Genomic DNA, 27,177 nt, shown 5'->3' on the forward strand with positions numbered 1-27,177 from the left:
TCTCTCTCTCTCTCTCTCTCTCTCTCTCTCTCTCTCTAAGGCTGCATTATATCTGATATAAAGACTAGAGATATAAAGTTTCTGGAAATTTTGAAGCTCGGAAAAAAAACCAGGTTTTTTTTCCCAGAAAAACATGGAAATTTTCAGAAAAATTGAAAAAAAAAATGCTACATTAGCACTTTTTTCTCTCTTTTCCAGATTGAAAGTCATTCTGTTACTTTAGGACTATGGACAATTTTACTTGGCATGAAATTATCACAACTAGCATATTAAAAATATAGTGTATCCAAACAATTATTGTGAGTGGGTAGGGGGAAGTAAAGAACCAGATTAGTAGTAATTAAATTATTATTTACACAAAGGTTATAAAGATAAACTAATGTAGCTAAATGATTCCGTTTTCTGGAATCAGATAAATGAAAACTCTTATCTTTTAAAATTAAGTATATACTTTCAGGTCCTTTTTGTTGCTCTGTATTTTCTTCCAATGCTTCGAGGCCTAGTGAAACCTAAGTGCCAGTATACCCACCCACATGCAAAAACAAAACTGCCCCAGACATAAGAATATCACAGAAACCACGGATCAGGCCAATGGCCCACCCAGTCCAACACTCTGTGTCACACTGTGGCCAAAACCACCAGGGGCCACCAGGAGGTCCACCAGCGGGGCTGTGGCATTCTGTACTATCTGGAGTTCCTGAGTTGATTGTCTCACGGATTGATGTTTTCTTTGTAGAGCTTTAAGGGCACCGAGAGTGCAGAACACGTGACGGAGGAGGTGAAAAATGTCAAGCTTGATGAAGACAAGCCCAAAGAGGCAAAGCCTGAGGAAGCCATCAGTGAGGTAGGTTGGTCTCTGGTCAAGCTTTGAGATCTTTGGGCAGGATGACTGTGGCAACACGGCTGGGGTAAGAGGAGGTGAACAGGTGGGGCTGCATTGGAATCTCCCCCACTGCAAAATGTGCATGGAAGTCCCAGCTCGCACAGTGCATTCTCCTCCATGCCACTGGGTCCCTGAGGCGGTGATGTGGAGAAAGTCTTGAATGTCTTGAGTTTGTGCTAGCATCATTTATTTAGAAAATGTACATGTCGTCTCTCCAGAGACATTCTTGACACCGTTTATTACTAAATCAGAATTAACTTACCCTGTTAACGGTTGCAAAAACGATTATAGCAGAAGGGAGTGGATTGTAGCAGAAGGGAGTGGATTAATAAAAAGGTTCTGGAAATTGGCCAAATTGGCAGAATGCATGTGTTTAAAGGTTGGAAGACAGGCTAAAGCAGCATTAGCTGCTATTTTGGAACCGTTTATTCTGTTTCAGAAGTCTGCATATTATATGCAGTTGTGTATGTATACTTGCATTTTTTAAAAAAAGATTTATAATTCCAGATGTTTAAGCTTTTGTTCTATTTCACCGTGGATTGAAAAAACAAATTTAAAAAGTGATACAAAACTAATGTATGGGGGGGGTTGTTGGTTTATTTATTTTTTTTAATGGAAAAAAATGGTATACCTCTAGGCACCTGGTCTAGAAGTGCGTGCCGTCTGATCCAACAAGTTGGTTAAATTCACTTGGGTTTTCTTAAAATGACAAGTCGCTGTGGGTTATTGGGCTGATTACTGGTGTTTTCTCTCGTAATTTGGTCCCTAAAATGACACTTTTCTGTCTACGATCATGCAGTTGCCGCAGTTTGGCAGCTCTCACACTACATGCTTCGTGGTTGCTAGAAGGAAGCGATTTTGGAAATGTCTTCATTTGTAGCTTTAATCGTTCTATTGCTGAAAGTTGGCTATTTTTGCATTCTGTCCAAAGACAAGTTTTCCCACTTTCTCTTCGTGGTCAGCTTTGGTGTTCAGCTGCTGCAGTATGCTGTAGTTCAGACTTACAGGGATACCAATATAAAAGAGTGAGAGTCCAGCACTACTTTAAAGGCCAACAACATTTGTGGCTTTCATGCGTCACTGATCACTTCGGATGGTTTCTGAAGAAGTGAGCCGTGACTCACGAAAGCTCACACCCTGTGACAAATTTTGTTAGTCTTTAAGGTGCTACTGGACTCTGGCTCTTTTCTACTGCTACAGACTAAAGATGATCCACCCCTGCAGCCAGATAGAGCCAAGCGATTTGCTAATGGTTCCTGTGGGTTTTCCTGCTATTCCTGTCAATGCACTGGTTGACCGGTGGGATGTGGAAATGGCCTGGGGCGGTTGACGTAGGTGCCCGTAGGTGCCCTCTCTTGGTATATTGAGGAGTTGTGGGCTGTGAGAAGGCGAGGGAGATAGCTGGAGCAACAGCAGGGGAAGACGTGGCCAATCCAACAAAACAAGGACTGGAGCTCATTTTAAAGCTTGTTCTGTAGCAGCAAAGAAACGGTGCTTTTCTGCAGCGAGAGCATCTGTGCCGTGTAGGCCAGGGGAGCTTTTCTGGGTGGTCAGAGAGATGCCTGTTTGGAACCGACCTGCCAGAGGCGCTGGACTGCCAGGTGACCTGCTGGGACCAGTTTCCTGGACACTTTGCAGCGAAAATCCCCTGCGCCTGTACTGACTTGGTCTCCCCATTGGCCGTGCTGGGGCAGATGGTGCTGGGATTGCTGGCTCGCCCCGTGGTGCGGGAGGCAATTGCTGGATATTCCTCGCCTCCCGTGGCACGCATCCGCCCCAGAGTGGTTCCCAGGGATCCACTGACTCCTGAAAACAGAATTGTGGGGGGCTGCCATGATCCGGGCTGTGCCATCAGAGGCCTACTAGGCCCAGGAGGCCTGGCTAGCAGTAGGTGAGGCCGGGCCTACAACTCCCAGAAGCCCCTGAGAGGTTTTGGAGCCAAAATGGACCAATAGGGAAGAAGAGGGCTGGGGAACAAAAGGGCTGGTGCCAGAGCAGAAGCTGTTCTTCTTCCCAGAGGGCAGAGCCAGAAGGAAGGCTGCTGCAGGGGAAAAAACCCTCATCCTGAGTAGTCTAAGGCCGCTTGAGATAGTGAGCTAGGGACAGTATATATTTAGACGCGTTAGGGCATTTGATTTCTTTTCACCCACTTACTGTTATGATTCTGCACCTTGTTGTTTGACCTCCTATAAAATAAACCTTTTCCTTGTTTCACTCTGCCTGGTCCTCACGCCTGTTATTCGGCCTAAAGGGAGGTCTGAAGGTCTTGGGAGGGTGCTCTGGGCCTTCTCAAGGGATCCTAAATCCAGAGTGGTGGCAGCGTCAGGTGAGACCCCACCTGAGCCGTGACAGGGGCAGGAGGCATGGCAGACCGCGGAGGGACGAGAGAGATATGGAAATTCCCTTTTGTGAGCACAGCTGAGGGCGGTGTGATTTAGGGCGGTGAGAGGAGGAGGCCACCCAGCTGTGTTTCTGCTCTCGTTCTGGCCCAGGGCCCCCCCAGGTATACAAAGTCGATCCTGAAGAAGGGGGATAAAGTCAACTTTCCAAAAAAGGGCGACGTTGTCCACTGCTGGTATACGGGAAAGCTGCAAGATGGAACGGTCTTCGATACGAATATTCAGGCAGGTGAGTGTTTGGAGAGCGCGGAGGCGCTAAGGGCGTGGGGAGGGGAAGGGCTCGGGCAGACCAGACTCAAGCCCCGTTGCTGCACCAGGAGTGCCTCCCTGCCTGTGCTGTTGTGAGAGTCACAGGAGTCCCGTCAGGCTGCGCCATTGCATGACTCACGCCGGTGGAGGCTACTCTGAGGACATTCTCAGTGGCTTCTGTGCCCTTGAGGAATCCAGTCAGCTGTTTAGCACTGAAGTGAGCTCAACTCCCATCTTCAGTCTATATAATTTAAGGTCAAGGGACCTTGTAAGGTACGTGTGTGTGTTAAACGCCAAAAGTGCGGGGTTATGATCCGCAAAAGTATTGGGTAAGATTTCCGCCTCCAGCAAATCTGGCTGCCATTGTTGCCGTGATCCACGCCCTCTCTCTTCTAGAGCAGGACTTGTGTCTTGAGGGATAAAAAGCGTAGTCTTTCTTAGTCATATTCCTGGTCCTCCGTGCGTCTGTCAGACTGTGTTCTTCTGCAATCTGTAGAAATGCTTTCAGAGGCTATTTGAGAAAAAGTTCAAAGGCACGATAGAAGCTAGACGCTGAGCAGGAAGCTTAACCCGACAAAAAAGCTGTAAAAGTCTTTCCAATCTTTGGCTCAACTAAATACAGTTCATTAAAACACACACAGTTTATAAGGAAGGCTAATAGCTGAGCACAACAAACTTGTAGGAGATAAAATAACTTTAAAAAACCTTGCCAAAAAGCCGAGTGCTTATCTCTGAGCGTCCTTCAAATAGCTGACCGGAACCGGAACTCAGAAATGCTTTGGTAAGAATTGCTCCTGATCTTTTGGTGTTCTTGCCACTTTCGTTATCCAGTTCTTTATCCAGTGCAGCATTATAGCCTCGCGTCACAGAGAATTTGTGCAAACTCCTCGCTCTCCTGGGGCATGTGTCTGCACATTCAGCTGCGAGTGTTCAAGGGCTGCACGTGGAACATTGTGAAGTAGGCCATGCTCCTAGGCAACTCTGGGCCAGGAAATATCTGGATATTGGGGGGGGGGGGGGGAACCTCAACAGGCCTCAACAGGCCAGGGTTTGAGGAGGGGGAGGAAGCTCAATGGGGTGTAATGCCATACAGTCCGCCTGCCAAAGCAGCCATCTCCTCCAGTGGATCCGATCACTGTCACGTGGAGATCAGTTGTAATAGCAGGAGATTTCCAGCCACCGCCTGGAGGTTGGCAACCCTAGCCTAGGCTGTGTTGCTTGAAAGCACTTGGTTGAGAGAGCCAGTTTGGTGTCGTGGTTAAGTGCGCGGACTCTGATCTGGGAGAACCGGGTTTGATTCGCCCACTCCTCCTCCACTTGCAGCTGCTGGATGACCTTGGGCAAGCCGTAGTTCTGTCAGAGCTGTTCTCTCAAGGGCATTTCTCAAGAGAGCTCTCTCAACCCCACCTACCTCACAGGCGTCTGTTGTGGGGAAGGGAAATGAGTTTGTAAGCCGCTCTGAGACTCCCTTGGGGAGTGAAGGGCTATGGGGTATAAATCCAATCTCTTCTTCTCTCTCAGCCCCACCCACCTCACAGGGTGTCTGTTGTGGGGAGGGGAAGGGAAAGGAGTTTGTAAGCCGCTCTGAGACTCCTTCGGGTAGTGAAGGGCGGGGTATAAATCCAATCTCTTCTTCTCCAAAGCAAAGGATGCAAAATTCAGGTATGAAATAGAGCTGAAAGGGAGGAAGGGTTGGTGATGTTTGTCAGTGTGGTGTAGTGGTTAGAGCAGTGGGGGGGGGGCTAGGATCTGAAAGACCCAGGTTAGAATCCTAGAATCACAACAGAGTTGGGAGGGCCCCTGCAGGCCATCTAGTCCAGCCCCCTCCTCAGTGCAGGATCAACCCAGAGCATCCCTGACAAGGGTTTCTCCAGCCGCTGCTTGAAGACTGCCAGAGAGGGGGAGCTCAGCACCTCCCTAGGCAGCCCATTCCACTGGATATGGATAAATGCACGGTAATCATAAGAACATAATAATAAGAAGAAGAGATTGGATTTATACCCCATGGCCCTTCACTACCCAAAGGTGTCTCAGAGCGGCTTACAAACTCCTTTCCCTCCCCCTCCCCACAACAGACACCCTGTGAGGTGGGTGGGGCTGAGAGAGCTCTGACACAAACTGCTCTTTTTCAAGGACAGCTCTTATCAGAACTACGGCTTGCCCAAGGTCATCCAGCCAGGTGCAAGTGGAGGAGGAGTGGGGAATCAAACCCGGTTCTCCCAGATTAGAGTCCACACACTTAACCACAACACCAAACATAAGAGACGCCGATGTTTGGATCAGGCTAAAGGCCCATCCAGTTCAACACTGTATCACACAGTGGCCAGAAATACCAGGGGCCATCAGGAGGCCCACCAGTGGGGCCAGGACATTAGAAGCCCTCCCACTATTAACCCCCCCCCCCCAAGCACCAAGAAGACAGAGCATCCCTTGCCCCGGAGACCCTATCTATACCTTGTGGCTAAGAGCCACTGATGGACCTCTGCTCCATTTGCTTATCTAATTCCCTTTTGAAGCCGTCCATGCTTGTAGCTGCCACCCCTTCCTGTGGCAGTGAATTCCAAGTGTTCATCACTCTTTGGGTGAAGAAGGACTTCCTTTTATCCGTTCTCACCCGACCGCTCAGCAATTTCATGGAGTGCCCACAAGTTCTTGTATTGTGAGAAAGGGGGGAAAGTACCTCTTTCTCTACCTGCTCTATCCCATGCATGATCTTATAAACCTCGATCATGTCACCCTTCAGTCGTCTTTTCTCCAAGCTAAAGAGCCCTAAGCGCTTTAACTTTTCCTCGTAGGGAAAGTGTTCCAACCCTTTGATCATTCGAGTTGCCCTTTTCTGTACTTTTTCCAAAGCTATAATATCCTTTTTGAGGTGTGGTGACCAGAACTGCACACAGTTTCACTCTCTCAACATCAGCGGTGGGCAGAGTGAAGGCGGAACCGTCAGCCTAATAATCTAGTGCAAGGCCCACTGAGATGACCGGGGTTTGGGCAGCAGCGCCCTTGCATTTCAGCTGGGTTTGCCCCAAAGGTGTGGGTTTGTACCCACCAAGCTCACAAAAGAGGGTACGACCAGGATTCCTTTTGAAACCAAATGCAGTAAACGGAATTGGTCTGTGCCGGAGGCTCGGCCTTCACCCAGAAACTAACTTTTGGCACCGAGAGAACCTGGGGGAGCCCTTTGGGGAAAGTGACAGGCATGGCTGCCTGCTTCTCTGGCCACCGCTTGGATCCGAGTGGGCGGAGGCCGGAGCGAGAGGAGCGCCAGGCAGTTTCACCCCGTGGGCTTCATCTGGACACACTCAAGAGCAAACTCTCCTTTTCAGGTTCCAAGAAGAAGAAAGCGTCGAAGCCGCTGAGCTTCAAAGTCGGTGTGGGAAAAGTGATCCGAGGCGTGAGTATGCTGCGGGGGCAGGTGCGGCCAGAGCACCGCCTGTCACTCTCTCGACTCTTTTCCCCTGCTGGTCGTGCCTTTTCCCGGGCAGCTGCTAACGCCTGTGCCCTCCCCCACCTCCTCCCCCACAGTGGTCAAGAGGAGCTGGGCTCTAGTGGGTGGGACCTTGTGCTAGAGTAAGGAAAGGTGCCACAGATCCCTGCCTGTGTCTGCTGCGACGGATGAACAGGGCAGCTGCTCTGGAAAGTCATAACGTCGCTTCCAGAACAGGGTCCGAGGCAGCTTCATGCTGATCGAGACAAAGGTCTTGGCCTGCTGGCGGAAGGTGCTGAGGTCTGCCCCGGCAAAGCTTTGACAAAGGGCTTCCTTAACTGTGGGGCAGCAAAAGGCCCTTGCTCCTGTCCCCAGGTTTGCACAAAGCCCCGTCCGCCGGGGGGGGGGGGCCCTGCCCCGATCTCAGGCTCTTCTTGTGGTTTTTTTTCTCCCCCCCCCCCCCCCAGTGGGATGAAGCTCTGCTGACCATGAGCAAAGGAGAGAAGGCTCAGCTGGAAATCGAACCCGAATGGGCTTACGGGAAGAAAGGGCAACCAGACGCCAAGTATCCTTAACGGAAATCACTTTCGGGAGACAGAACCAAGGGGAGGCGTGTGGCTCGGGAAGAGCCTCTGCTCGGCATGCAGGAGGCCCCAGGTTCAGTCCCCAGCAGCATCTCCAGTTAAAAAGGACCAGGCAGGAGGGGATGGGAAAGACCTCCGCCTGAGACCCTGGAGAGCTGTAAAGAGGGGCTGTGGCTCAGTGGCAGAGCCTCTGCTTGGCATGCAGAAGGTTCCAGGTTCAGTCCCCAGCAGCATCTCCAGTTAAAAAGGACCAGGCAGGAGGGGATGGGAAAGACCTCCGCCTGAGACCCTGGAGAGCTGTAAAGAGGGGCTGTGGCTCAGTGGCAGAGCCTCTGCTTGGCATGCAGAAGGTTCCAGGTTCAGTCCCCGGCAGCATCTCCAGTTATAAAGGACCAGGCAGGAGGTGATGGGGAAGACCTCCGCCTGAGACCCTGGAGAGCTGTCAAGAGGGGCCGTGGCTCAGTGGAAGAGCTTCTGCTTGGCATGCAGAAGGTCCCAGGTTCAATCCCCGGCAGCATCTCCAGTTAAAAAGGACCAGGCAGGAGGTGGTATGAAAGACCTCCGCCTGAGACCCTGGAGAGCCGCTGCCAGTCTTGAGCCAGTTTGGTGTAGTGGTTAAGTGTGCGGACTCTAATCTGGGAGAACCGGGTTCGATTCCCCACTCCTCCACTTGCACCCGCTGATGTGACCTTGGGTCAGTCACAAGCTCTGGCACAGCTGTCCTTGAAAAAGGGCCATTTGTGTCAGAGCTCTCTCAGCCCCACCCACCTCACAGGGTGTCTGTTGTGGGGAGGGGAAGGGAAAGGAGTTTGTAAGCCGCTCTGAGACTCCAAGTGAAGGGCGGGGTATAAATCCAATCTCTTCTTCTTCTTCTTCTTGAGTACACAGTACTGACCTTCATGGTCCTAAGGCAGCTTCCTGTGTGCTTGGGGGAGGGGGAGCTGTGGCTCAGTGAAAGAGCGTCTACTCAGTATGCAGAAGGTCCCTGGTTCAATCCCCGGCATCTCCAGTTAAAAGAACCAAGCAGGAGGTGATGCAAAAGACCTCTGCCTGAGACCCGCTGCCAGTCTGAGTAGAGAGTACTGACCTTGAGGGACTGAGGGTCTGATTCGACAGAAGGCAGCCAGTTTGGTGTCGTGGTTAAGTGCGCGGACTGTAATCTGGGAGAACCGGGTTTGATTCCCCACGCCTCTACCTGCAGCTGCTGGATGACCTTGGGCAAGCCGTAGTTCTGACAAGAGCTGTTCTTGGAAAAAGAGCCATTTCTGTCCAAGCTCTCTCAGCCCCGCCTACCTCACAGAGGGTGTCTGTTGTGGGGAGGGGAAGGGAAAGGAGACTGTAAACCGCTCAAGGGCGGGGTATAAATCCAGCCTCCTCTTCTCTTCTTGTGTCTTCCCGAGATCTTGGCTTCAAGGGGGGGCAGGGGGAGGCAAAGGGTGCCCGCTGTGCTGATGGAAAATTCCTTAACTCCCCCCCCCCTTTCAGGATTCCACCAAATGCAAAACTTTTTTTCGAAGTCGAATTGGTGGATATTGAATGACGGGACTCTCTTCTTCTTCCAAGACTGGACGGCTGTGACAATTTGTGTCCAGGGAATACTATGGTGGCCTTGTGATCCCCCGATCCAGTTGCTACAAAGCCAGTCTGAAGACTTCCTGGGGGGGGGGGGGGGGTCTGCCTTTTGTTGCTGCTTTGTTCTACCGAATGTCATAAAAAGTCTCCCCTGCAGGAAGTCCCACTGCCTGGTGTGATGCTGTTCCTGAGGTCTGCTCGTCGTGGGCAGGGCGGGGTCCTTGCGGTCCCGGTGCCTGGAACACCGTTTAAATGGCGCGTCAGAGGAAAAATGAAGGATGGTGTAGAAGGGGTCCCCAGCTTTTTGGTGGCTGTGGGCACCTTTGAAATTCTGAGGTGGGGTAGGGAGGGCTGTCAGAAGAACACATTATCTCCCTCCTTGTTTCACAAAAGGGGACTAAAAAAGGAAGCACTGTTGAGGGGGGTGGAACTACAAGCCCGGATGCTGAGGAGACCTGATTCTCTGACACCAGAGGAAATTCTGTCTTTGGAAACCCAATAATATCCCCTGCCTGACAAAGGCCTCATCCATTTTCTCCCCAAAAGTGGTGAATGCTGATGCAAAAAGGACCAGGAAACTGGTACTAAGGCCCTGAAGTTGGGGGCAGCCCTTCTTTACCATCTGCCTGTCTTTGCAGGGCCCAGGCGTTTGAGAAGGCGGCCTAGTTGATCGCAATATTGAGCCAGTTTGGTGCAGTGGTTAGGAGCGCGCGGACTCTAATCTGGGAGAACCGGGTTTGATTCCCCACTCCTCCACTTGCAGCTGCTGGCGTGACCTTGGACAAGCCAAAGTTCTGGCAGCGCTGTCCTTGAAAGAGCTCTCTCAGCCCCACCTCCTTCTTAGCTGTGGAGTCTTGTGAGCAAATATTCTACTTTGTGAGCTACGGGCGTTCAAGTTGTGAGCAATTTGGCTTCTGTATAAATTAGTTGGCTCCGGAGCCCTCCTCTCTGAGCCAAGACATAAATGTGTGAGCCGGAGGCTAAAAAACTGTGAGCTAGCTCACACTCACTCAGCTTAGAGGGAACACTGCTCACAGGGTGTCTGTTGTGGGGAGGGGAAGGGAAAGGAGTTTGTAAGCCGCTCTGAGACTCCCAAGTGAAGGGCCATGGGGTACAAATCCAATCTCTTCTTCTCTTATTCCAAGCTTGGGGGGGGCGTGGTGGGCAAGAGAGCGCAGTGGCATTCTGCAGATGGCGTGGAACTCATCCCTCTGGAAAGATGTCAATGTTCATTCTGTCTCATGAGGATCATTCTCCTGAGTCCTGATCCCCTGCCCTTCTGTCTAGTGGGGGACAGTTTCAAGCAAGCCCCGCCACGACTGAAGTGAAGCTCTGAGGTCAGGTCCTCCCCCCCCCCCTTAAACTTTGATAGTGGCCAGCCTCTGTGGGGGAACCATCCCCCCCCCGAAAGGCAGCTGGAGAAGAGATCATAGAATCATAGAATGTGAGAGTTGGAAGGGACCTCACAGTTGCAGGTCATCTAGTCCAACCCCCTGCACTCTGCAGGAGCAGAGCCGAAAGACAGCCCAACATACCCGAAAGAGGGTCCTCCAGCCTCCGCTTGAAAACGTCCAGCGAAGGAGCCTCCACCACCTCCCGAGGCAGTCTGTTCCACTGCTCAACCACTCTTACAGTTAGGATGTTTCTCCTGATATTTAGCCGGTATATCGACTCCCTTGTAATTTCCACCCATTAGATCTAGTCTTGTGATCTGGAGCAAGAGGGAATAGATCTGCTCCATCGTCTACATGACAGCCCTTCAGATACTTGAAGACTGCAATCGTGTCCCCTCTAAGCCTTCTCTTTCCCAGGCTAAACATACCCAACTCTTTCAGCCTTTCCTCATAAGACTTGGATTCCGACCCTCTCACCATCCTGATTGCCCTCTTCTGGACACGCTCTAGCTTGTCAACATCCTTCCTCAAATGTGGTGCCCAGAACTGGACACAGGACTCCAGGTGAGGCCAAACCATAGCAGAACAGAGCAGAACTACCACCTCCCGCAATCTGGACACGATTGCTTCTGTTAATGCATCCGAAGATTGCATTCGCTTTCTTCGCAGCCACATCGCACTGCAGGCTCACGTTTAGCTTGTGATCAACCAAAACACCTACATCCCTTTCACATGTGCTGCTGTCAAGCCAAGTCCCTCCCATTCTATATCTGTGCCTTTGGATTTTTGTACCTAAGTGTAGGACTTTGCACTTCTCTCTATTGAAATTCATTTTATTTGTCTCAGCCCACTGCTCCGGCCTATTGAGATCATTTTGAATCCTGGCTCTCAATCCAGAAGAGGTGTGTAAGGAGGTGGGGGGGGGCAGAAGAGGGAACGTGGTTTGTTCTGCAAGCAGGCTCCCTTCTAAGGGCTTGCTGCCCTACGCAGGGGGGCACAGAGAGCACGAATGATAATCCGGAGAGGCTGTAGTTTCCTTGGCCCCCCTCGGTAAGAACCACTCTGCAGCAGCCGCAGTGTACACAGTATGGTTTTATTAAAAAAGACACTTTAATCAAACGAAGTTCTAAACTTGTACAATGAAAATTCAATACAAAAATCCACCCCAAACACGGCATGGTTTCAGCGACACTTCATTTCAGTCATTTCAATCCGAAGGGAGGCCCTGCCGGCATTTCACAGCTCCCCCCTTTTCATGCCTTCTTTAAAAAAAAAAAAAATTAATAACAACAACTCACAGCTTTCAGTTGTGGCCACTGTAAACTGACAGACAACCAAATATGGGACAGGAGGGACATTTTGGAAGTGTTTGTAGGCACCTGGCCTCTGTGGGGGAAAGATCAAAAAGAGCATCATTCGCCACACGTGAGCCCAGGGGTCGCTCTCTCCATCCCCACCGGGACAAACTTTGACCGGGGCTTTATCAAAAAATGTCAGGGAGCTGCTGCTGCTGAAAATTCCCAACAGGACACTTAACTCGGCACATTTCTCCGTATAAATTTCTTGATAACTTGAGGAGGGGTGGGAAACGGTTGAGGTTCTGGTCAACTAAGAGTACAGCAAGATACCAATGAACACACAAAAGTTTTGCCACGTGTACCCTGTGGACATCAGCTCATTGCACATGCAAAGGGAGACAGGAGGAGCACGAGAAAGTTTTGTTCACATCCCTTATTGTTTTTTTTTTTAAAAAAGTTACTTCCATGGCCCATTTCTGCTGACACACCGGTCTTCTGCTCAGGTCGAAGAGGACTGATAATATTGTCCGTAATTCCATGCATTTGGGTAGTTGTACTAGAGGGAAGGAGGGAGAAGGAAATGTTAGTGAAGGCACACGGCAAAAACAGCTCTTCCAGAAGACATAGATGCTTCCCCCCCCCCCATCCAAGTAATCCTTAACACTGCAAAGGAGGTAATTGGAATAGCCTGAGGCTTGACACTGCACGCACACACCCAGCGCTGGGCTGCTCCGCCACAGGGACCAATGCTCCTAAGCTGTGGAGTCTTGTGAGCAAAAGTTCTACTTTGTGAGCTACCGGCATTCAAGTTGTGAGCGACCGATCTGGCTACTGCATAAACTAGCTTACTCTGGACCCATCCTTCCCGAGCTAAGACAAAAATATCTGATCCGGAGGCTAAAAAGACTTGAGCTGGCTCACACCAACTCAGCTTAGAGGGAACACTGACGGGGACTTGTCTCTAGGGCAGCTGGTCCCCACCACCGTGCGATGAAGTTCAGGCAGGGAGCAAGCTGGCAGAGATGCCCGCTCACCTGGTACCAGGCGTTGTAATTGTAGGCCGCCTGGCTGGCTTGCAGGTCTCCGTCTGTCATCTGCCCTGCTGCGAGAGCTGCCTCCTCGGCGTGACTCCTCTTCTCGTCCGGCTCCTCGCACCTGGAAGATGAAGTGCACGTCCTGTTATCGGGCAAGGCTGGGATCGGAGGCTGTCTGCTGCAAAGCATACTCGTGCCTAAGGAGTCTGGTTGTCAAAACACTGCAGGCACTTCGGGAGATGGCGGAGGAAACACCCACGGCATTCCGTTTGGGATTACCTTGGGGAACCACGCGTCGAAGCCCACAAGGTGGATTTCTCTTAGAAGAGCCTTTCTGCTTAGGTGAGCCCAGTCCCTCACCGATGCAAACACGCCTCTGAACTGGGAGTTTGCAGGGAGGGCTTGGCTTGCAAGCCACCCTCGGGTCTTCTCAAACGGTCACTTCTCAGGGGCCGCAACGGTGGCTTGTGCTGAGAGAGACAGCATATGGCGACACAAGCCAACTATCTGGGCCTTGCCTCCCTGGGACCAGCGGGGAGACACAGTCCACGGCAGGCTCTCTGCTCTCGCTCTTTTGGAAGGTGTCAGCTGAAGCTGCCATGAGTGGGGTGTGTGTTTCTAATTGCTGTGCATTCCTTCCCATGCGCTTAATTGCTTCAAAGCTGTAACACTTATCTGCCAAGGTTACTGGAGAGGTTGGTGGTGTCTAGCTTTCGTGGGAACTTCTTTCGTTCCCAGCTTTGCGGCCGTTAGAGAATAAGACAAATGCCCGCGCGCAGGAGTCCATCTAATTGGGTAGAGCTGGGGGGGGGGTGCATACGAATGCCCTATATCCTATTATGCGCATAGGTAACCCACCATTCCTAACAGTGTTCATGTTATTACATCTATGGCTTTTCAATAAAAGTAAAACCTTCCTGGAAGCATGTACTTCGTTGTTTTGCTGTGGATCCTGACAGAAGGGAAGCCAGGCCTTACGCCCTGGAATCCGCTGCAATGGCACGGATTTCTGCAAAGACTAGAACGGGAGGGGAAACGCGTAGCCACTAAAACCTCACAGACTCCCAGTGTTTCAGAGAACATTTCAGCTTTGTATTTATAAAGCTTTCGCTTCTCAACAAGAGTCTCCCCCAAGCACTTGTTTAAACCAGAGCTGGATTGTTAAAGAACTTTTAGTTCCAAGATGGCTAAAGCAATAAACCAATTTGGGTCTGGAATGTACCAATTCAAGCTGCAGAAAGAAGGAGTTGGGAGTAAGCAGTGAAGTGGCTAAATTTGCGGATGATACGAAGTTGTTCGGGGTGGTGAAAACCAGTAAGGATTGTGAGGCACTCCAAAGGGATCGGGCAAGGATGGGCAAGTGGGCGTCAACATGGCAAATGGGGTTCAATGTGGCCAAGTGCAAGGTGATGCACATTGGAGCCAAAAATCCTAAATATAAATACACATTGATGGGGTCTGAACTGGCAGAGACTGAGCAAGAGAGAGATCTTGGAGTTGTAGTAGATAACTCACTGAAAATGTCGAGACAGTGTGTGACTGCAATAAAGAAGGCCAATGCTATGCTGGGGATTATTAGGAAGGGTATTGAAAACAGATCAGCCAATATAATAATGCCCCTATATAAATCAATGGTAAGACCTCATTTGGAATACTGTGTGCAATTCTGGTCACCACACCTTAAAAAGGATATTATAGCTTTGGAAAAAGTGCAGAAAAGGGCAACTCGAATGATAAAAGGGTTGGAACACTTTCCCTATGAGGAAAGGTTAAAGCGCTTAGGGCTCTTTAGCTTGGAGAAAAGACGACTAAGGGGTGACATGATCGAGGTTTATAAGATTATGCATGGGAAAGAGCAGGTAAAGAAAGAGGTACTTTTCTCCCTTTCTCACAATACAAGAACTCGTGGGCACTCCATGAAACTGCAGAGCGGTCGGGTTAGAACGGATAAAAGGAAGTACTTCTTCACCCAAAGAGTGATTAACACATGGAATTCACTGCCACAGGAAGTGGTGGCGGCTACAAGCATGGACGGCTTCAAAAGGGAATTAGATAAGCATATGGAGCAGAGGTCCATCAGTGGCTATTAGCCACAAGGTATAGCTAGGGGCTCTGGGGCAAGTGATGCTCTGTCTTCTTGGTGCTTGGGGGGGGGGTCAACAGTGGGAGGGCTTCTAATGTCCTGGCCCCACTGCTGGACCTCCAGATGGCATCTGGTATTTCTGGCCACTGTGGGATACAGAGTGTGGGGCTGGATGGGCCTTTGGCCTAATCCAACATTGGCGTCTCTTATGTTCTTAAGGCTCACATCAACACAGAGACTCCTCACACCTACACACCACTCCTCTGTTTTATTTACTTGGTTAACATCCTTCCTTCTGAATGGGCACACAAAGTGGCTCTCCACTATTTCTTCTTTCCAAACAGAAAACAAAATATCTACCCCGATAAGATCTGCCCCGAATCTGAGTGAAAAATAGAGTAAATATGCTATTTTCCCTATGCACAGGGATTTCTTTTTGAACGGACCCTTGCCTGCAATGTGAAGCGATGCGCCCTAAACACAAGCTGACTGTATCACTGAGAACGAGGCCCTTGAAACTCCACGACCCCTTCGAGGAGCAACCAGGGCCTCTGGTAAAGGACCAAAAGCTCATACCCATTTTCAGCTTTCCTTTTCAAAGTATCTTGCTCCTTCAGGAGGGCCTGATGCTCTTCGTAGGCACCCAAAAGCCTGTCCAAAGTGGGGGGAAAAGAAAACATAATCCCCAGATTAGACGCTGGGGGTTGGAAATGCGGGTGGCTTCTGCCACAGGCCTAGCTCGTCCGTCTTTGCCCCCTCCCACTTCCAGAATTCCCATGAAGTAGCACAGCCATGTGCCTCTGGCCAGCGCTGGGGACACACGGATCTCGTGAGGACAAAGAAAACCGAGCCAGCCTCCAGTTGCGTGTGGCTCATCCCGCAGCAGAGGAATCTTCTACTGGAGGGAACACACCAAACCCCGTTTCCTTCTACAGAGCCTTCCTGTCTGGCTGCTGGCCTGGGCAGAGAGAACCCCCCCCCCCCCAAAGCAGCATTCTCCCCCAGGGACCTGCACTTCCATCTAACAGTGTTGCAAATGCTGGGATGAAATCAGGATAAAACCTCACTTGTTCACATCCAGACCAAAATCTTCAAGGAATTCCACCTTCCGTTGAGAAAACAAAATCCTCATCTTGATCGGCAATGTACCGCCGATGGCTTTGTCAAAGCAGACGATGATGTTCTCTTCGTTCTGCTTCAGGTCTCCGTTGTACTCCATTTCCAGCAAGTTCAGATACAGTTTGGGGTTATCCTAAACCCAGAAAGAGACAGAGGTCTGGACGGTGTACTCCTTTTGAGATCGGCAGAACCAAAGTGCACTTATTGCAATACTAATCCAGTTTCCCAACTATTATACCGAGGCGGGCGCGCTGCGCTTGGAGCAGAAGGGCCCCCCTCCCCTCTCACATGAGCAGCCAACTGGCCGACAGAATCAGAGAATGCTCCAAACATTGTCCGTGCTGTCTGCTGCAGGATAGCAAACATTCTGAAGTGTCAGCATGGAGCTCAGCGGCTTCCCTGGTGGCTGTCAAAGCAATCCCCCCCCCCCGGTGTATACAACAGATCGGCAAGCCCTACTCCCTACCAAGACAATTAAAGCAAAACCAACGAACAACTATCAACCTGCTTTGCTGGCTGCCCACCAACCACCTCCTCCAAGAAGAGACGTGCAAGGGCAGCAAGAGATCCGCGCCGGGGGGGGGGGGGGGGGCCCAGCCTTCCCAAAAATCCCTGCCCTCCCCCATCACTACCCAGCCCAGTCAGCACTGCTTTGATCAGGGCTGAGTCAGCACCCACACCCCAACCACAAATATTGCTGGAAGCAAGACAGGAAGTCACCCACGCTTGCTCTAGGGCAGGGGTGTCAAACTCGTTTGTTATGAGGGCCGGATCTGACATAAATGAGACCTTGTCGGGCCGGGCCGTGTGTGTCATAAAAGGTAATGCCAGGTAGTGGAGATATAAAGTTTATAAAGGACACAAGCACAAAGGTGGGGTGTTTTTTTACTTAAAAACTTGCTTAAAACATTAGCACTCTTGCAATATTTAACTGACACCTCTTGCTCTGAATGATTGCATCAAAATGCCTGTGCCGTTGCAATCTTGAGTATGCTGGTTCAGGTGTGTATCTGTTAGCTGCAGACCTACAATGACGCAGGAAACAAAAAAGGACACCACTGGCAAAAAATATATAACGCACAAGCAAGTAAGCAAGTATATAACAGCAAGTATAATTCAAATAAACATAACAAATATGATCTAAGACGCGTAATCCGGATGCCTGTTGCTGCGTTTCGAATGATTCTTATTCAAGCATGGCTGTAATGGGACTGAATGCAAATTCAAAGCATATACAAATGAGAATGCATACAAAATATAAATATTGGAACAATACACTGGAACAATACACAAGTGAAAATGCATACAGGATATGAATATTTGAAAAATTAGGAGCTGCAAAGAAAACTCACCCCAGTCTCAAAAGCTGGCATACACTAAGCCAGAATGGTCAGTCAAGGAGGATTAGGGGTCCTTAGCCTGCCATGTGCTGCACCTTAATTAATACCTAATATTCAGGCTGCATCAACACAGGCAAAGTTTCTTCAAGGTCATAGTGCCATGCATCCTGCTCAAAAATCCAGAAGCAGCAAGTGCACTAAACTGCCATCACTTAGAACAACATATTTAAGTTTCATTTGGGCAACTATCATTAATTGATATAAGGTGTAAAATCCATGCTCTGATTCATGCCATGAGGATATGTCTTTAAATTGTAAATGAATCTAGTTTCCTTTTGCAAAAGGATTTGTTCAATATTTAGTTGTTGGAAGGGCTTTTTTTGTTGGCAGTATAAAATTATAAACTTCATTTCATTCGCACTATGTCCTGCCTGCATATAATGTGCAACCATTGGTGAATTTTCAAGGAAACTAGATTCATTTACAATGGCACTATGACCTTGAAGAAACTCTGCCTGTGTTGATGCAACCTGAATATTAGGTATAAATTAAGGTGCAGCACATGGCAGGCTAAGGACCCTTAATCCTGTATGCATTCTCACTTGTGTATTGTTCCAATATTTATATTTTGTATGCATTCTCATTTGTATATGCTTTGAATTTGCATTCAGTCCCATTACAGCCATGCTTGAATAAGAATCATTCGAAACGCGGCAACAGGCATCCGGATTACGCGTCGGCTTTTTATGGCTCAGAAAATTTGATGACTTGCACTCCACTTTGGACTTTGATTTTGCTTCTATGCTGGAGTAGACACATGGAAAGACTGTGACTTGCTTCTATTATGATTTATTATTGCACTTTGGCCTATTGATTTATATCATACTTTTTATGTTTAATTGATTTATATTATACTTGCTGTTATATACTTGCTTACTTGCTTGTGCGTTATATATTTTTTGCCAGTGGTGTCCTTTTTTGTTTCCTGCATTGTACACTGGCTTCCCCCCCCCCTCTTTTTTTGGCTACAATGACGCAGCAGCAGCAGAACTTGAAGAAGCAGCAGCAGACCGCCAGTTCCACTGCGGGCCTGATAGAAGTCCACTGGGGGCCTCATCTGGCCCCCGGGCCACATGTTTGACACCCCTGCTCTAGGGACTAGCAATACCTCCCAAAGGAGAAGCGGCAGAGGCCAAAGCTATGGACAACTGCATGTCTGTGACGACCCTTGAGTGTGGAGAACGGCACCCCAAGGTGTCATTAACGTCAGTCTCATTACGTGGTTTTTTTTAAAAAAATGCTTCTGGCCCTCATTTCCAGCAGAATACATTGACAGCTCTTGACTTGAGGGGCCATTCCAGTAGGTGGAAACGTGGCCGGGGGGTGGAAGGGGAGCATTATGGCATAATTCTCCAGAGTTACAAAGACCACATCAAGATCTTTCTCCCCCTAAAATTTCAGAACACTCTTCAAATCAACCGACCAACCAACAAACAAAAACACAGTCTGAAGATGCATATTTAGGGAGACTCTTCAAATACAACAAAAATAACAAAAAGTCTGAAGACGCCGTGTAATGATTCCTTGTTTTATGAGAGTGTGTGTGCCTTTAAATGCTTGGTTGGAGTGCGTGGTTAGTAGACTAGATGTGATTGAGAGAGAGAAATGTGCTGTGATTGGTGGATGACAGAGTGTGGGAGGGGTTTTTGAAGTGAATCTGTGTGGGTGTGTCAGTTATGAAAGTCAGTTGGATTTGTTCACTTGTGGTTCAGTCAGTGAGGGTTATTATAGTTCTGTGTGAGATCTCAAAGACAGGAGTATATATGTCCTTAGCCTGAGTGGCCGACTCTAAAGGAAAGAGTTACTCCTGTTAATGTTGGAACTGAGTGTCAAACAAACAACAGTAAAGGGAAAAAAGGCTGTGTGTGTGATACATTGGAACAACATATTTACCAGTCCCTTTATCCTAAACAGTTACAGAATGACCAACCTCATATTTTGTTCTTAGTTCAATAAATCATCTTTTGTTTAAGTTATCCCAGAATGGAATTCAATCCTTCCTCAGGACCACATAGATCCCTGGAAAGCCTAGACCCTGGGTTACTTGGGTGCTTGGGGGGGGGGGGTCAACCGCGGGAGGGCTTCTAATGTCCTGGCCCCACTGGTGGACCTCCTGATGGCACTGGTATTTCTGGCCACTGTGTGATACAGAGTGTTGGACTGGATGGGTCTTTGGCCTGATCCAACATTGGTGTCTCTTATGGTCTTATTTTCCCAGAAAGAGGAACAGAGAGAAGGTTTGGAGATCCTTAAATTCCTGGTGGCAGCCGAATCTACCCAGTTCAATAAAGCAAAGTGCACATTTAAAGGGAAAACCAGTCCTCCCTAATAAGAGGACGCCACATGCCTATTTAGGGAGACTGCTGCTGGTGCAAAGGAACTGGAGTGGGTGTTTTCAGGCTCAGATTCTCATCAGGTTTGGTCTCCTACAGCACGCAGCATGGACAATGTTCGGCACATTCTCTGATGTTGAAGAGACTGACCTGTCAGCTGGCTGGCTGTCCTGAGAGAGAGCGCCGTCCTGGCCCGAGGCGGCGGCATGAAACCAGGAGAAGGCCCACTCGACCTTCCAAAGGTAGCCTCTAGCTCCCTGCCACGCCCAGACAGTTCTGCCTCTGGGGGAGGGAGGGGTGGGGGGCACACACAGGGGCTATCCCGGGAATGCCAGCCCGGCAGGCAACATCAGCTTAGAGGGACTGGTGTCTCCACGTCACAGCAACGTGCACTGCAGAGTCAGTACAGGTCATCACAGTTGCCGCCCAGAAAACCCGCTCAGAAGAGGCAGTGAGGGAAGTCCGGCACACCTGCCGGAAGGTACGTACCCTGTCCCTGTCGATGGCCTCCAGGAGCACTTTACGGGCCTTCAGGAGGGACTTCTGGATTTTGAAAAGGTGCCGGGCGAGTTTCACGGCGAAGAAGGAGGCCTCGTAGCTCGACTTGGAGTTCCTCACCGCCTCCTGCAGGAGGTGCTCGGCCTCTTCCAGGTTCCCGTGTCGGCGCTCCAAGCTCACTCTGCGCAGACGGATCATGGCCAGTCCAGAAACGTTCTCCTCAAAGGTCTTCAGGATTCTTCTGGCTTCGTTGATATTCCCTGGAAGCGTGACGGAGAGCAAACGTTCAGTCTGTGCTGCTTTCCTGTCGGACCACAGTCCAGAGCGGGGCCTCAGCCTCTGCTACGTCCCCCACCCAACATTCTAAATTCGGTGGTGGCGAAACACAGATAACATCCCTAGCATTTAAAAATCTGAAGACCACTGAATGCAATCGGCCCAAAGCTTTGTTGGTGGGTGTCCTCAGTATATAAGATACCTGTGTCTGTCTGTCTGTCTCTCTCTCTCTCTGAATAAGCTTCCAGAATCAGCTATCTCTGTCTGAAGCCAGAACCTATCAGCTGTGTTCAAGCAACTGAAAGAAAACCAGCTGAAACAGCATCCAGGTGAGAGAGAGAGAGTTGATGCTAGGTGGCAAGCAAGTTCTGGGGGACCTGGCCTGGACGGGAGGGACGAGGAGCTGTTAGACAGACCCCAGTAAGAGCCTGAGAGATCTGAAGGCACGAGGCTGCCCTGATGTGGAGTCAGACCCGTCACAGGTTCATTTAGGGTCAAGCCTTGTCTTCTCTTCTCTGACGGGCAGCGGCGCCCCAGGGCTGCAGGCAGAGGTCTTTCCCATCACCCACTACTGGATCTTCTTAGAAGAGGAGGAGGAGACTGGATTTATACCCCATGGCCCTTCACTACCCAAAGGAGTCTCAGAGTGGCTGACAAACTCCTCTCCCTTCCCCTCCCCACAGCAGACACCCTGTGAGGTCGGTGGGGCTGAGAGAACTTTTGACAGAAACTGCTCTTGAGAGAACAGCTCTGACCAGAACTACGGCTTGCCCAAGGTCATCCAGCCCAGGTGCAAGTGGAGGAGGAGTGGGGAATCAAACCCGGTTCTCCCAGATTGGAGTCCGCGCACTTAACCACGACACCAAACTGGAGAGGCGCCAAGGACTTGACACGGAGCCCTGTGCCTGCACGGCAGATGGCCGACCCGGCCGCAAGCCACGGACCCACTTGCTCCAGGTCATCCAGTGGTTCTGTGAGAAAAGCCACTGAGATTCCTCCAGAGCTTCTTCCCCCCGTTCCGCTTCGCACAAAGATTCTCTTCACTCTTCGCTGGCCCCTGTTGGACCGGATGGTCCACTGGCCTGATCCAGCAGGGCTCCTCTTATGTCCGCATAAGAACAGGCCTAGGCAGCCCATGGCTCACCAACCCAGAGGCTGGACCGCTGCCATCAACTCTACACAGGGCTATTGGTCCAAGATGTAGCAGCTGGAGTGGAGCGAGATGTTTTGCACGTCTTGCACCTACTTTTAAATCGCTGCGTTCTTTTACTTGTTTCTGGGCCCAATTCAAACTGCTGGACCTTACATTTAAAGCCTTTCCCATTCTGGGATCCACACGCCTGAAGCGCCGCCTCTCAGCGTGAGCTTGTGTGGCGGCACCAATCGTCTCCTCTACACCCACTTGTGCAGACATCAGGAACTGCCACTCCCCCCCTCCCTGGCCGTCTTCAAACAGCAGCTGGACAAGCACTTGTCCAGGATGCTTCAGGCCAGGGGTGTCGAACTCATGTGTTATGAGGGCCGGATCTGACATACATGAGACCTTGTCGGGCCAGGTAGCGTAGATATAAACTTTATAAAGGACACAAAGGGGTTTTTCTTACTTAAAATACAAGCATGCTTAAAGCATTAGCACCCTTGCAATATTTTGTTTATTTAACAGTGTCTGATAACTGACACCTCTTGCTCTGGATTATTGCATCGAAATGTCTGTGCTGTTGCAATCTTGAGTCTGCTGTTCAGGTGTGTATCTGTAACCACTACCTTATGGATGCGGTCACAATTAAATCAGATTCTAAATCTCATAACTCGACTCAATCTAATTTTATTGGGAAATGGGTCCCAGTCCTAGATTATTGACTCAACAACAATTCATCTCTTCTGAAGGGTCCCAACGACACAAATGGCTCCGAGTATCTATTTTTGTTCGGCAGTGAACATAAGAACATAAGAGACGCCAATGTTGGATCAGGCCAAAGGCCCATCCAGTCCAACACTCTGTGTCACACAGTGGCCAGAAATACCAGTGCCATCAGGAGGTCCAGCAGTGGGGCCAGGACATTAGAAGCCCTCCCACCGTTGACCCCCCCCAAGCACCAAGAAGACAGAGCATCACTTGCCCCAGAGCCCCTAGCTATACCTTGTGGCTAATAGCCACTGATGGACCTCTGCTCCATATGCTTATCTAATTCCCTTTTGAAGCCGTCCATGCTTGTAGCACCCACCACTTCCTGTGGCAGTGAATTCCATGTGTTAATCACTCTTTGGGTGAAGAAGTACTTCCTTTTATCCGTTCTAACCCGACCGCTCTGCAGTTTCATGGAGTGCCCACGAGTTCTTGTATTGTGAGAAAGGGAGAAAAGTACCTCTTTCTTTACCTGCTCTTTCCCATGCATAATCTTATAAACCTCGATCATATCACCCCTGTCGTCTTTTCTCCAAGCTAAAGAGCCCTAAGCGCTTTAACCTTTCCTCATAGGGAAAGTGTTCCAACCCTTTTATCATTCGAGTTGCCCTTTTCTGCACTTTTTCCAAAGCTATAATATCCTTTTTAAGGTGTGGTGCCCAGAACTGCACACAGTATTCCAAATGAGGTCTCACCAGTGGTGATTTAGCTCCAACTATCCTCTATCTGTTCATGCTGTGTACTTTACAAGTTGTATTTCTGTTCCTACATTGCACTATTACTTATCGCTGCTGAACTATATACAAACCTTTTTGGGTACTATCCTGATTATCTTAAGTAATTATTGCTGCTCATATGTATACTGGTATTGTTGTTGTACATTGTTCTGTTTATCGTTTGAAAATTGTATTACTTATTCATATATGAAAAAATTTAAAAAATATTTTTATTAAAAAAGTGTGTATCTGTAAGCTGCAAACCTACGATGACGCAGCAGCAGAAGAAGCAGAAGACGGCCAATTGCACTGAGGGCCTGATAGAAGCCCTCCGGGGGCCTGATCCGGCCCCCAGGCCGCATGTTTGACACCCCTGCTTTAGGCTGATTCTGCACTGAGCAGGGGGGTGGGACTAGATGGCCACGATGACTATGCTTCTACAGGGATGCCCCTGCCCCGACACTGTGGAATGCCTTTCCTGAGAACGTCACTTTTGTCCTGGAGGAGGCTTCGTAAGGCCAAGCTGCTCAAGAGGGTATTAACATCTTTATGCCGCCTTTCCGTCTGATCAGGGTCCACAGGGAGGAAAATATTAAAAAAAACATTAAAATACATTTGAGGAATTAAATATACGGTTAAAATCATAAAATAATTCAATGACAAACACATAAACTGCACTAGAAGGAGGGCCAGTAACCATGAGTTGGGGGCATGCTGGACGAAACAAAAAAGTCTTCACCTCCTGGTGAAAGAGATTGACCTTTTGGTTTCAACGGCCATGTCCCCAGTAATAGTTTCTAGTGCTGTGTGTATTTATGTCATTGAATCTTTTTATAATTTTAACTGTATGTTTAGAAGAAGACGAGATTGGATTTATACCCCGCCCTTCACTACCCAAAGGCGTCTCAGGGCAGCTTACAATCTCCTTCCCCTTCCCCTCCCCACAACAGACACCCTGTGAGGCAGGTGGGGCTGAGAGAGCTCTTTCGAGGACCGCTCTTGAGAGAACAGCTCTGAGAGAACTGTGGCTTGCCCAAGGTCACACCAGCAGCTGCGTGTGGAGGAGTGGGGAACCAAACCCAGTCCTCCCAGAGTAGAGTCTGTGCTCCTAACCACTACACCAAACTGGTTTTCCTCTAATTGTTGAAATATTCTAACATTCGCTACCTTGTGGACCCTATCTGTTGCAAAGGTGGCATAAAAGTATTTTAATCAATAGATCAAGTGCTTCTGGATTCGAACCTAGGTCTTGGGGACTGACCTTAATCAGACTTACAAATGCCTTGTTCACCTTGCCATAGCGTGCATTTACAACACACGTGTGTGTGTGTGTAGTTTTGGTTTTTAGCAGCCAGTTTCTGTCAGGCTCCCTCTGCATTTTACAGCTGGCCTGCCACTGAGAGAGGAGGTCCCTCTCTCTTAGATGTGCCTGGGGCTTGTCACCTTAGTGGAGCCAAATGTCCTGGCTTCTCAAATGTCTGATATTCTGTTTTTCTTGCTTTGTAGAGGCTACGTGTCTATTGGGGGGGGGGGGGGACAACCGTTCTGGCAGGGGGGAGGCGGAGGAGCAGGTGCTTAGTGTGTGTGTGTGTGGGGGGGTAGTGGATTGTAAATTCCGGCAGGCAGGTGATTGGGTCCTGATCTTTAGTGCCTGTATTTGAACACAATATATCTGCAACTTTCCCGCGTTCGCCTTCAGTCCTAACAATAGCTCTTCTCCAGTATGCTACCTATCAATGTCTCGATAAAGTTAGCTTTCTTCGAAGTGACTAGTGTTGAGAACTGATTTAACCAGGATCCTGACAGTTTCCCCCTCTGCCTGGGCACGGTGTAGTCAGTGGCCTGTAACGGTCACGTGGCAATCATGCCACTGATCTGCACTGTTCCTCTGCCCCCTCCCCCGGCCTCTCACCTTGCTGTTCTTCAAACGCGGCCCAGAGCAAGTGCACCATGGGCTTCTTGGACAGGTGTATCGTGCATGCCCGGCTGTAGACGTGCCTCACCCCTTCGATGCTGTGGTTCTCCATGTACTTGGCATACTGTATTTGAAGACAGAGCACAGACTGAATAATTCACAGCTTCCTCTGGGCTGCTGAATACTTGAGAGAACTATAAAATTCTTGTGTTTAAACCCATTCAGCACCTTTATTGAACCATTAGACTAGTTTCTGTAAGGAAGGACGAAGAGAGGCAACGAAGTTGGCATATGCAGCTCTCAAATCTGGTTGCAAGCAGACCATCTCCTAATGCAACAAATATAGTTATACATGAACAACATTCAAACAAGAGTACAGAAGGTTAGTCACTGATCAGCAATCTTTGCAAAGGGGAAAGCTGCGCTCGGGAGCGACGCCCCGTACCTTGATCCAGAACTCCTCATAGAGGGCACAGGAAATCACGCATCTCTCGAAAAGGACCACCACGCGCTCGTGAGTCCCGTTCTCAATCTCAAAGTCCAAGTACTCCTTCCAATTCTTCAGCTGGGTTTTCTCCAGAGGTTTCACATGGAAATAGGGCCGTTTTATCTGAAAGGGACGCACACTGTCAGGATGGAAGCGCGTCAGCTGAACAACACACCACAATCCACCGATCTACGCAAGGGTGTTACAGAACTGGCCACTGTCTTTTCAGTCCTTGGCTAATAATCCCCAAAAGTTCTCCAAACCTCAAGAGTATTTGGAAAATGAGAGGGTTGTGAACCACTGTACATCTCCCTTTACCCTGAACCAGACGGCCCAGTCTAGCCCATTCTTGTCAGCTCAGCAGGCTCAGCCCTGGTCAGCATTTGAATGGGAAACTACCAAGGAAGTCCAGAGACCTGACGGAATGGCAGGCAATGGCAAACCACCTCTGAATGTCTCTTGCCTTGAAGACCCCCCTCCAGGTCACCGTTAAGTCAGCTTAACACGGACTGACAGTGACCCTCAGTTGGAGCTCTGTGCCAATCTGCTTGGTTTTCCACCATCCTGAATCACTCGGTACCACCCACCTTTGTACGCAAATTAAACATCACTAGTCCCAGTTTGGTTCCATTGGGGACTCCACTGCAAGAACCGTCTGCTTACTCATATAAATCAATATAAATCAATGGTGCGACCTCATTGGTGTACTGTGTACAGTTCTGATCACCACACCTCAAAAAGGGTATTATAGTATTGAAAAAAATGCAGAAAAGGGCAACTAGAATGATCAATGATAAAAGGAAGTCCTTCTTCACCCAAAGAACACCTGGAATTCACTGCCACAGCTTGGACAGCTTCAAGAGGGAATTAAATAAACATATGGAGCAGAGGTCCATCAGTGGCCATTAGCCACAAGGTATAGGTAGGAACTCTCAGTCTGGGGCAAGGGATGCTCTGTATTCTTGGTGCTTGGGTGGGGGCAAGAGTGGGAGGGCTTCTAGTGTCCTGGCCCCACTGATGGACCTCCTGATGTCACCTGGTATTTTCGGCCACTGTGTGACAGAGAGTTGGACTGGATGGGCCATTGGCCTGATCCAACATTGGCTTCTCTTATATTCTTATGTCTGGGGCAAGGGATGCTCTGTATTCTTGGTGCTTGAGGTGGGGTGGGGGAACAGTGGGAGGGCTTCTAGTGTCCTGGCCCCACTGCTGGACCTCCTGAGGGCACCTGGTATTTCTGGCCACTGTGTGACACAGAGTGTTGGACTGGATGGGCCACTGGCCTGATCCAACATTGGCTTCTCTTATGTTCTTATATTCTACTAGCAGTAAAGCCCGTTGTGAAAGCAATACAACGGGATCTAGAAAGAGGCTCTGGGGCAGTGCTCTGGCTTTGGACAAACAGTGTCAATTTGCTGTGGTGACCTCAGCAGGGTATAATGACAGAGTCCACTGTTTTCTCCAGAGGAACTGATCTCTGCTACCTGAAGAGCAGTTGTAATTGTGAGTAATCTGTAGCCCTCACCTGGAGATTGGCAACAATTGTTACCCAGGACAAAATGGCTGGTTTGGAGGGTGGAGTCTATGGCATTCTACCTGTCTGA

The 27,177-nt window shown here is 49.5% G+C and overlaps 2 protein-coding genes across 2 annotated transcripts in view; one reads left to right on the plus strand and one right to left on the minus strand.

Moving 5' to 3' along the window:
* Nucleotides 1-9,273, plus strand: part of FKBP3 (FK506 binding protein 3) — a 12,318-nt gene extending 3,045 nt beyond the window's left edge. The window contains exons 3-7 of the mRNA XM_015426657.1: nucleotides 737-844; nucleotides 3,376-3,511; nucleotides 6,858-6,925; nucleotides 7,426-7,523; nucleotides 9,028-9,273. Coding sequence (XP_015282143.1) covers nucleotides 737-844; nucleotides 3,376-3,511; nucleotides 6,858-6,925; nucleotides 7,426-7,523; nucleotides 9,028-9,082 — 465 coding nt within the window. The 3' untranslated portion in view covers nucleotides 9,083-9,273. The remainder of the gene's footprint in view (nucleotides 1-736; nucleotides 845-3,375; nucleotides 3,512-6,857; nucleotides 6,926-7,425; nucleotides 7,524-9,027) is intronic.
* Nucleotides 9,274-11,586: 2,313 nt separating this feature from the next.
* Nucleotides 11,587-27,177, minus strand: part of PRPF39 (pre-mRNA processing factor 39) — a 41,884-nt gene continuing 26,293 nt past the window's right edge. Inside the window, exons 8-14 of the mRNA XM_015426654.1 lie at nucleotides 25,532-25,696; nucleotides 25,084-25,210; nucleotides 20,265-20,533; nucleotides 15,991-16,175; nucleotides 15,500-15,574; nucleotides 12,841-12,961; nucleotides 11,587-12,362 (exon numbers count right to left, since the gene is read on the minus strand). Coding sequence (XP_015282140.1) covers nucleotides 12,306-12,362; nucleotides 12,841-12,961; nucleotides 15,500-15,574; nucleotides 15,991-16,175; nucleotides 20,265-20,533; nucleotides 25,084-25,210; nucleotides 25,532-25,696 — 999 coding nt within the window. The 3' untranslated portion in view covers nucleotides 11,587-12,305. The remainder of the gene's footprint in view (nucleotides 12,363-12,840; nucleotides 12,962-15,499; nucleotides 15,575-15,990; nucleotides 16,176-20,264; nucleotides 20,534-25,083; nucleotides 25,211-25,531; nucleotides 25,697-27,177) is intronic.

Source organism: Gekko japonicus, unplaced genomic scaffold (assembly GCF_001447785.1).
Source record: "Gekko japonicus isolate JY-2015 unplaced genomic scaffold, Gekko_japonicus_V1.1 scaffold2117, whole genome shotgun sequence".
Taxonomy (NCBI): Eukaryota; Metazoa; Chordata; class Lepidosauria; order Squamata; family Gekkonidae; genus Gekko; species Gekko japonicus.